This window comes from Ursus arctos, unplaced genomic scaffold (assembly GCF_023065955.2).
Source record: "Ursus arctos isolate Adak ecotype North America unplaced genomic scaffold, UrsArc2.0 scaffold_9, whole genome shotgun sequence".
In the NCBI taxonomy this organism is placed as follows: domain Eukaryota; kingdom Metazoa; phylum Chordata; class Mammalia; order Carnivora; family Ursidae; genus Ursus; species Ursus arctos.
The window spans coordinates 59,307,151-59,318,129 of record NW_026623111.1 but is presented as its reverse complement, the minus strand read 5'-3'; the positions used below and the strand labels follow the sequence as shown (position 1 = coordinate 59,318,129).

Sequence of the window (10,979 nt, the reverse complement as noted above, 5' to 3'; positions counted from 1 at the left end):
ACTAAAAAAAATACCGGAGAATATGCTTATTCTCTTTCATTAGTCTTCTGGTGTTTTGGTGCTGTAAGAAGAATGTTCACTGAAATTTGTTCCCTTCTTATTGAAGGAGTATTACAGACTTCAAATTTGAAGGAATCTCCTTAGAAATCATTTCATTCAACTCCTCTTTATTTTAAAACTGCAGTTCAGGGAACTTGGGACTTTCTCAGACACACTGGACTGCTTAGTAGAGAACCAGTGCTTTCCCATACACACCTTAAAGATTTAGTTTGGTGGTTTTCAGAGTTTCTTTTAGAACTAGAATCCTTCCCTTGACTCCAGCAAAATCTTGTACACACACAATCCCAGAATTCAAAGTTAGGAAAGTAATACTTTCTAATATATTTGGGGCAGAGACCTATTGGGCACAGTCTTAATCCACATGGCCTCTTCCCTTCTGCAAGCTGTTTGGACATAGTTTGAAAACCAGTGTTCAGTTCTCTTATATGAGAGAAACATTTATTGAAAATTTATTGAAAAATCTATGATCTAGGCACTGGGGTACAGTGATTGTAAAAAATGGAAAAAGGCCTCTGCCCCATGTAGTATTCAAATTATAATGGAGAAGGTAGTTAAAAACAGTATCACAGACTTTGGGACTTGGTCTTAACAGTTCCCCAAAACCACCTGGGACTGATCGCCGACGTACGTGACCCAAGCCTGATAGATCCTGATTCTTTAAGGCTCAGTGCCATCTCCGCTCAGTTCACCTGTGTTTAGTAGGAATACCAGGTCTAATGTCTTTGTAATTAGATGTGTGATAAGGTCATATAATATCAGATATTCCTCCTGGATTCTTGGTTTTAGTTCAGGAAATTTTTGCAACATTATTGGTGAGATCATGCCAGAATTACTTCTGACGTGTTCCCTAGTGTCCTGGTTTGAGAGGACTACCAGTGTCCATCACGGATATTGCATGCTGCAAGGGGGCCACTATCACTGGCTCTGCCTTTGTTCCCCCCGGACTGCAGACCAAGTACAGTGAGTGTTCCTGGTTTGAAAGGCAGACTTCGCTCCTAGTTGCGCACCCCTGCTCCTCTTCGCTCCTGCGCTGCCTGTTGGTCACTGTTCTGGGATGGCCACCCCTCTTTCTCTTATCCCTTCTTTCCTTCTCTACCTCTGTAGCTATACTCACATCCTCCTCTTTCTGACTAGTGTGACCCACTTCGAGAACCTCAGGATGTTAATTCTACTGACTGAATGTGGTGGTTTCCCGAATCCCTAGCTAGACAATTGTCAAAGTAGATGTTCTCAGCTGTAGCGTAGTTTCCAACTAGAGTGGGGACTTAGAGAAGCAGGTCTTCCCCCACCAGGGTCCCCCAGTTCTTGAGGGTGCCGAAGGTCAGACTGCTGCAGCAGGTGTGTTCAGTGCTTTGTGCTGTTTGTCTTACCTGGGGCCATCGGAACCTGTCGTGTATGTCCTGCTCTTCTGTGCCCCCTGCCTGTCAGTAACCCATCTGGATGTCTGCCCTGCAAACTTCCTGTGCTTTCTGCCCCGCCTTCCTTGGCGAGCTACATTACAGTTGTGTTTGTTTTTCTAGCAAGTGTTACTTAAAAATGGTTACCATTATTTGAAATTTGGGGAGATAGTCTTAACATCCCGCAGTTAGAATGAGTTCATTTAGTTTCATTAGAGGACTTGTTGTCTGGTGTCTGAGGTTGTGGTAATTCCAGTTTATGTGCTTATTTTGTTTCCTCCACTGGATCTCAACAAGGGTCGTACTCGATTTGTTTACTTAACAACTTCAGGTAATAGAAGGAATTTTCTTTTGAAGTTTTATTTTGGACAAAGGATTTAGCTGGATGGAAATAGAGTTCATATAGATGGTGTTGATTTTCTTGCTCTGTTATTTTCTAACATAGAGTTGACTCTTGAACAGCACAGGTTTGAACTGCACTGTATAGTACCCTGCTGTAAGTGGGTTTACTCTTCCTTATGATTTCCTTAACATTCTCTTTTCTTCAGCTTTACTCTAAGTATATAATACATATAACATACAAAGTATGTGTTACTCGACTGTTTATAAGGTCAACAGTAGGTTATTAGTAAAGTTTTTGGGGAGTTGAAAATTAGATGCAGATTTTCAACTGTGGGAGTTGGTGCCCCTACCCTATGTTGTTCAGGGGCCAACTGTATAACTTTCTGTTAACTTTTGCACAGAGAAAGATTGTAGTAGTTCAGTCTTCCTCTTACTTGAAATGTATGTCTTTTTTCAAACCATTACCATCTGTGTGAACTCTACTTTGTAGGATTCTGCTGTGGTATTATGCCCAAAGACCAAGGCATTAGAATAGTCATGATAGGGGCACCTGGGTGGCTCAGTCGTTAAGCGTCTGCCTTCTGCCCAGGTCATGATCCCAGGCTCCTGGGATCGAGCCCCGCATCAGGCTCCCTGCTCAGTGGGAAGCCTGCTTCTCCCTCTCCCCCTGCTTGTGTTCTCTCTCTCGCTGTGTCTCTCTCTGCCAAATAAAATCTTAAAAAAAAAAAAAATTCATGATATTTTTACTTTTCTATGCCTCTATTAGTCATTTGCTAAGGAACAGTTTGTTAAAGTAGGTACTTTTCAGAAATAATTTTTATACTGTAGCCTTTTTTTTCACTTCTCAATTTCTTTCATTTCTCTTACCTCCCTTTTTTAGGCTTCTTGAAATACTGACAAGGGTACCTATCTCCCTAAAGAACTTTAAAGCCCCATCCCCTCCACTGTGTTTTTTGTTCCACTGTTTCTAGCGTGGCTCAGGTTGTCTGCATCCCTGGGACGTGATAAGCCCTCGCCTACAGTTGTAAGCTTAATAGTTGGGGACTATCTTTAAGTATTATGAATTCTTTTAAGGGAAAAAAAGAAATTCTAAGACTGGCTAGTAGTATTTTACCCTTAGGGTGTTATCTAGGATCTTTCAAGTAAGGAAAAAAATCAGTGAACCAAATCGTAGAAATTAAAAATGGTCATTTTCATGTATTTTTTCTGATAATTTTAGGCATTTTAACATTTGTACTTGTGATGATAACAACTGCCTTCCATTCTTCTTTCCACTGATACTTTTCCTGGGTAACAAGTAATGAATATTTTTAGAGATAAAAACAGTCTTGTGACCAAATGTGTTCGTTCTTGGGATCATGCTATTTTCCTTTATTTTCTCTGTGGTATTGCCAACAGTCAAGCGGTGTGGTGTAGGTGGTATAGGGTATGAATAAGATGTGGTTAAGAAATGTCCAAAAATACTTATAAAATACACAAGACTGGAAAGTGATCCCTGGTGGTTAATAGTCTAAGTAGGCTTCCTGGAGATGGTGGCATTTAGCCAGACCTGGAAGGAATAGGTAATACAGTTTCAACAGGTAGAAATAGGATGAGCAGGAGTAGAGTAAGAAAGGACAAGACTTGCACCGAACAGAGAGAGCAGGCCTGTTTGGCAGAAATGGAGAGCACAGTTTGGGATGTGCCGGGAAATAAGCCTGAAAAGGGTTGGGGTCAGATTGTGGAGAGCCTTATACCAAGCTAAAGAGGTTAGCTTATTTCTGGTAGGCTTTGGGGTGCCACTGAAATATTTGAATGGGGGAGAAATGTATGTTGCTAGAGGAAGATGACTTTAGAGCTATAATTATAGGGCAAGTAGGAGAGACAGAGACTAAGGAGTAATTGTACTCTTTACCACAGGTAAGATTTTGAAAGCCTTCCTTACGTAGTCATTGTGCGAGAAAAGAAACTTGGGGAATAAAGATGAATACGATATAATGCCTGCCTTTTGGGAGCTTATAGTCTATAAAGGAAAATCTAAATGGTTAAGTTAGATTATTTTAATACAATGTGGTGTATGATGACAGGTTGAAATAGAAACAGATGACCCTGGAACTTGGGTGTAGGGGCCAGGGGGAATCAAGAGTAGCTTCAGATGGGATACCTGAACTACCCTGAAGGATAAGAAGGAATTAGTGAAACCTCCAAATTAAAAACATTTGTTAACATTGCTCAAGCGTGCTATTTTCCACAAAAATATAATTTATCAAAAGTTCCGATTTGCTGTTTTAAAAACAAAATAAATTGTTTTAAATTTTTAGCCAGATGATCTTCCCCATCCCTTCAATTTTTTCATGCCTCTAGATTTTTCCCTAAATTGTTAACGAATTTTGTGTTTATCTGTTCCTTTGTCTTCATGAAGAGATTAGAAGAGGCAAAGAGGGTGAGGTGAAAGGTCTTCTAGATAGAGGGAATAGACTGAACAAACGTAGATGTTGGATATATACAATGAACAAAAGAGAATAGTTTGTTTTCATGAAGATGTTCAGCATATAATTGCACATACAGAACTTAAGCTCCAAAGAGTCTGACATTAGAAGTACAGATTTGGACACATTTCCTAAGATGATGCGTAGGCCGGAGGGATAGATGAGGTGCAGGTAGAAGGTATGGGGAGAGAAAAGAAAGCTGCGGAAGACAGAGGGCACAGAGAGGGGAAGTGGCCAGCAAAATGACAGAGGAGTCTACATTAATAATTACATGATCAACTTTGTGGTTTTTCTCCCCTCCTGACCCAGATGGATAGTTCCCAGCTGATCCACTGCCGGGAGCTGGTGGCGCATCACCTTTCTTCTCTGCAGTCTTCCCTGCCTCTCAATTCCGTTTACGTCTACCGTCCCCTCAAGCACACCCTGGTGACCTGTGACAAAGGAGTGTTCAGATTACATCCCTCCTCTGTCCCAGGCCCAGAATTAGATTTCTCCAAGGACAACAGCAAACCAGAAGTGCCAGTCAGGGGTGGAGCGGCCTTCTACCACCATCTCCCCGCTGCCAGTGGGTGCAAGCATACCTCTGCTAAACGCAAAGTAGAGGAAATGGAAGTGGATGACTTCTATGATGGAATCAAACGGCTCTATAATGAAGATAATGCTTCCGAAAATGTGGGTTCTGTATGTGGCACTGATTTATCAAGGCAAGAGGGACATGCATCCCCTTGTCCACCTTTGCAGCCAGTTTCTGTCATGTAGCTTCAAGTGTTACCTTTAAGTGCAAACTGAGGTAGACTACTCTGGGAATGGGAACATGGGAAAACCGGGAAGGGCTCGATAAAGGTGTATTACCCTATCAGGCCGATTTGAAGTGAGCCAGAAAAATACCCCATTTACTTGTGTGGCAAATTATAATCAACATTATCTAACCATTTAAAGACCAAAAAGAGTGTAAAATTCAAAAGATCCAAATTTTTTTAAAGTAAAAAAAAACTTTAGTAGTCTTTGTCAGTTCCATCCTTTTCTCTGCTAAAATGTAATGGAGATTGACCCATCTCAAAAATTCATATTTGTTGTTTTTTTCAAGTTCCAAAATCCATAGCTGGCACACCCTGTCTGCAGCATCCTGATTTAATTCTCCTCGTTTTTGCTTGCTGCTTTATTGAGTACGTAATGAACTTTATGCATGTGGATCTATAGCCTGACTGCCACTGATTACGAAACCCTTAAAATCATTTTTTAGCAATTTAGTGAATAAATTATTTCAGTGACAGCCATGTTTAATCCATGATTCAAATGACTCTGAAAAGGGTACTTCAGAATTACCCCATATGAATGAGAGGTGGTAATAGAAAAAGGACTGGCATTACCACATTGATTCTGTATTTGTCTCATTTCAATTCCTGGAGTTTGGAAACAAAATTACTGTTTTCATTTTTGTTTATCTTAAATTGGAGCTTAAAAGTGGCATGTAATTAGGACACTCTTAGATTTGTTGAAAGCATTTTTGACATTTGTATAAAAGACTTTGTGATAAAGTTAATATATCCAGGTGCTCACCAAAGAAACATGTAACAACTAAGGCTTCGGTTTTTTTGTTTTTATGGTTTTTTTTTTTTTTTTTTTTTTTTTTTTGGTAACTGATCGGTTTTCACTCACTATAATCAGTAGGAGAGACTGTCTAGATGTTGGGGCAGCTCTATGATTGGGGTCTGTAACATGTAATAACTGAATTCAGTACCCAAGATTTACGTTAAGCTATTAGTATTTTCTTGATGGAAGTTATTCACCCTACCTGTATTTCTCTCCGTGACTTCCGGATGCTGAGCTCACTGTGCAGTCTGGAGAAGGTATTGCAGTCAGAACCGTGTACTGATGAGAAAAGCCTCTGGTAGCAATAAAAGTTGTCCTTAACCTTTGTATCTTTAACTTTTTTCTGCTTGCAGAGTGGTACAAGTTCCTGATTGCCAGACACTGCTGTCGCAACTACAGCAATGATAAAAATCCCAAATACATGCTCACAGAAAAGAACATAAAAAGGGGATTTAAGTGTGACTGAGGGATGTAGGTTTTGACGTAAGAATTTTTCTTTTGTGTCCTTCTCTCACCTTCCAGATAGTAAATTTTCATCTGATGGGAACACTGTGAGGTGAGAGCAGGCCAGTCTTGGCATCGCATCACCGACTATTCCAAGATTTGGAAACTTGTGCTTTATGGGTAGTTGTCTGGTGTCTCCTGACGCTTAGAAAGCCTGTCATTCCATGAAGCCTCCACAAAGGCAAGGGAATAAACTTTATGGTCGGGCATAAATTACTCTCTAATCTTCAATTTAACAGAAAAAGTGCATCCCCCGACTCAAAGATCAGACTACAGTGAAGCAGCTAAGTAATTTTCATTCAGTTTGCAAGACGGTATAAACTTATCTGTGGAGAACTGAGTATCTTTTCTACAAATGAGTTATTAGTTGGGGGGGACTGAGAAGGGGGAGTGCTCCCCAATGCCAATAAAAAGATAAAACCGATTTGTTGGCAATGTTCCTGACACAGCCTTTGGCTAGAAGGAAGCTAGCTAGAGCTTAGCTATTCACTCGGCCCAGCTGACGAGACGGAGCTTAACATTTCCACCGTTGAGGGAATTAAGACATTGGTGTCTGCCCCCTAAGAAGCAGCATTTCTTTTCTCCTATGTTAGAAACAACATGTGTGTGCGTCCTCTGTGCTCTCCATACCTGGATTTTCAAGCTTCCTAATGGACTCATTCTGGGGTTCCTGAAATAAAGTCAGTCATGCTTGAGCACTGCTGCCCAGAGTGGCACAGTGGCCTTTCACTGAATGCGATTACGCTGCTGACTCTTGGCCGACGTGGTGAGGAACTTATCTTCATCCTCAGTTTGTACATTTTCAACTGGAAAGGGAAGATATTGTGCCAACTGTTCTCACAACCATCCTGAAAGATTGCATCCCGGGTCTGCATTAGCAAGTCGAGGGTCAGAGAATTGTCTAATGCCACATAGCTAAGACTTTTTAACAAGGTTCCATTTCTAACTCCAACCTTTACCCCTTATATTTGCTAACATGAAGTTTTGTCTAACAATTGTTACTTCTGAAGCCTTCAAAATTCTAGAAATTAGCCTTTAAAAATTGTTAATAGGAGGTCTCCTATCTATGCCCGGTGTTGTTTTGAGCTTTGGCCACTAGGTGGTGCTTCTAGGAAAATAAAGCATCTTTTTAAGTTTGGGGGAAAATTCAGTTACTTAGGCTTACTGCATGAGAATGAGCAGTTGAACACTTGTTTCTTGTTGCCAAATGTTAACATCATTTGCAGTTACAAATTCACATCATTTTAGGTACAGGGGGCCTGTGTATCTGGGACTCGGAAAATGAGCACGATCTGCCATAGTAGGGGGCGGATTGTGTCCAGGTAGGTCTCATATCAAAAACAAAAACAGAAGCAGTTTTACAAAATGAATCCTAATTTTTCTGAGTTACCTAGTCCTGCAAAATAACCTAGAAATGCAATTGAGAAGATTTGTTTCCAAGTCCCCAAACCTTGTTGCTTTCAGTTTGAGTTGGATTTGTCCAAATTCATCAAGACAGAAAAGATGAAGTACAGGCTTAAACAGCATAGGTTGTATCAAAAATTAAAAGCTTTCACCCACCATAATGAGGAGTTGTTCTTAACGATATACTATTATGCCTAAGACTCCCTCTCGCCATCTCTGGGTTATTGAAAAGGCATAGTAAGAGGTAACCAAGAATGTCTTACCAGAGAAATTTGGGAAAAGCTCACATCTCATTTTTAGTTTCCAGGAGCTTCTGAGTTAAGGATAAAATGGGAAAAACCTCTCCCTTTCTCTTGACTATAAAGTACAGTCTTCATAGTGTATCAAATGCCAGAACTGATCTTACTGTGTTACACAACAGTAGGGCAGTAGAAAAGTATAGGCCAAGTGAACTGGTTCTCATTTCTCAGAAACTGCTTGTTTTCTTAGGCAAGAGGACACTCTAGAATGAAGGGCAACCGTAAGCAAGCAACCACTGAAAAGCAATTTGGGCAAGGTGGGAGGAGAGGGCTTTTGCTTTTCAGAATACAATCTGTCTAGCAATTTAGCATAGAAAGGGCTTACCTTTTCTTTTGCTCCAAAAATTTGCTATGTTCATGAAGTGCAATTCCTAGTGTTTGGCTACATCATCAGCATCTAATGTAGGCCTGGTACAGTACAGAGAATGAAGTACTTGGAAAGGGAGAGAGGAAGGGAGTGGGGAGGGTGGATGGATGGATGTAAAGGCGAGGAGAGCTGGAATGGCATCCTCACAGTTCGGAAAGCGTTGTACAGAGAATGCTCGGGTGAGCCAAACTCTAGCATGTTATTCTGCACTCCCTTCCCCATGCACATTTCATGTGTCTGCTTGTGTATGTGTGTGGATCGTGGGGAGGGCAGGGACCAACCTCATTATAATAGCCTCTGCTACCTCTGATCTAAGTGCTGTAGTTCTGAAGGAGTTTCCACAGTGGGCCAAAATGCCATTCAACTCAGCACTAGAGGTAACTGACTGGGGGCAGATGTGAGATCTTCGTTTGTGCTTCATACAGTGCTCCACTGACCACCGGAAGATGTTGTGTACAGCTACTTCTCAGAATGGGAAGACTGGAAAGGGAGGTGAGTGGATACATAGGCTCACAATTAGTCTTTTCAAATTAACACATTAAATCCCTTCACCAGCCAGGGGAGTTTCAGCTACTTGTTAGAAACCGTTCTGAAAGCCAGATGGTATCCATCCCAAGGACTAAATGCCATGGTCCTAAGAACTCAAGTACAAGGATCTTCAAAGTGATCCACACTGACATCACTGTCAGTCTCCAGGGTGGGAAGATGACAGTCCTCTGCAAAGCAAAAGGTTTTGTGTAGAAACACCATTTAAATACAGTGAAAATTATGTACTGAGTTTTTCAGATATCCAGAACTGTTTACTTATAAGCTGGGCCAATAGGCAAAAACCATCATTAACTAAGAGGGGAGTTTCATGTTTAGATACAGTTGATGGGGGGAAGCTTGGCCTAGCATATTGGGAAGATGACCTGATTTTTTTCTGCTCCACCAGCTCAGCAGATGCTGATTCAGAAGATCTGTCCTTTACATACATGCTGTGCCCATCTCAAGCAGACCGTCTAGACTACACTTGTCACAAGCAATAAGGCAGTATATACCTGAAATCAAGTCATACTTTATAAAAGAAAGACTGAATGAAAAATAAAAAGCCCATTACCCATGGAAAATGGTTCAGATGACTCAGTGCTTGCTTTGCTTTTCCACAATCTAGCTTGGGATAAGCAAATCATTATTATTGATGATAATTAGCACTGGGATGGTTTTGCAGCTCTTGGTTGGTTAGCCAGAACTTGAGAACCGATCAGTTTTATCAACACCCGAGAAAAGGAACCACTCTAAGTAAAATGCCAAATCAACGGGGAGGATGGTGCACTTGACCAGTGGTGTCCGTGATCAGCTTTCCCTCGGTAGTTGAACAGAGGCCAACCTACTTAGAGTAACCTGTTCCCCCACACTTCCTCTAACCTGGCCAAAATGGGAGAGTAAAAGGGAATAGCAACACTAGACTACACATTTCTCTACTTATAGAAAAAAAGGTGCCTGATTTGATTTTTAAGTATTGCTCAAAACATGTCTTTACAACCTGATGCAGAATTTGCTTTTAAAATGAGTGATGGGGTTAAGTTCATATTAAAATACTAAAAATCCAATTATTGTACTTAGTGCTTACAGTGGTTTCACACAAAAGGGTGTTTCTGTTTGACTTAACAAAAATGACACGTCATGCTCTGGCATCAGTTAAGGAGTTGGTACCCACCCATCCGCCCCCAAGCCACTGTGACATCACTAGCAGATTTCTACCTTTATCGATTATAATGTAATATGGAGGGGATGGCTCTTGACGCTTCTATTTTGAGCATTTTGTGTCTCAGAGGAACCTGACTTTATTGCATTTGATTACAGTATCCTTCTAAGAAATCCTCTTGCCAGCATGCTCACCCAGTTGCTCTAAATGACCTCTTTCTAAGAAGCAAGCGACTCAAGAGGCAGGGACTGTAGCTGTGTCATTTCACCTTTCAGCAGAAGCCTATGTCACCATTCTCAAATAGAGGGGAACACTCCAGAGGGTCTTCACCAAACACAACCCATGCCACCAATAGTATTTTTACGGCCTTCCTAATATGGGGCTGAAAAATGATGGCAATAAGCAAAGACTATCGACAAGTAATGAAATTATAAGGTAACTTAAAATGCATGTTCATGCTCTAAAATAGAATTGATTTGAAAGTCGTCCCTTGGTTATGAACACTGCCCCTGAGAGGGGACTGCTAATAAAGTAACAGCCTTGTGTCTATCCAGCACCTCACAGACAGGTCGGCATTAGAAACCACAGCCTCAACTGCGAGAGAGAGAGAGAGAGAGAGAGAGCGTGTGTGTGTGTGTGTGTTGGGTGTATTTTAAGTAAATTCCAGCAGATTTTTTTCACAGACATGGTCGAGAAGGCCACCTGGGTGACTGAGAGGACAGCATGGACCAGAACCACTGTAATGATGCTCCTGTCGGACAGGCTCTATACTTCCCTGGGGTTCGTCCCCATGGTCCGGATCAAGGTAAAGCACAGCTTCCCAATAAATAAATAAAAAGGCAGGGATGGGCCAGAAAG

At 41.2% G+C, this 10,979-nt stretch overlaps 1 protein-coding gene across 2 annotated transcripts in view; it reads left to right on the top strand.

The window, feature by feature from the left end:
* The window catches only part of CCNI (cyclin I), a 32,492-nt gene extending 26,311 nt beyond the window's left edge, over positions 1 to 6,181 (top strand). For both annotated transcript variants that reach the window (XM_026509916.4, XM_057309825.1), the window contains exon 6: positions 4,577 to 6,181. In XM_026509916.4, the coding sequence (XP_026365701.1) occupies positions 4,577 to 5,026 (450 nt within the window). In that variant the 3' untranslated portion in view covers positions 5,027 to 6,181. The remainder of the gene's footprint in view (positions 1 to 4,576) is intronic.
* Positions 6,182 to 10,979: the final 4,798 nt, after the last annotated feature.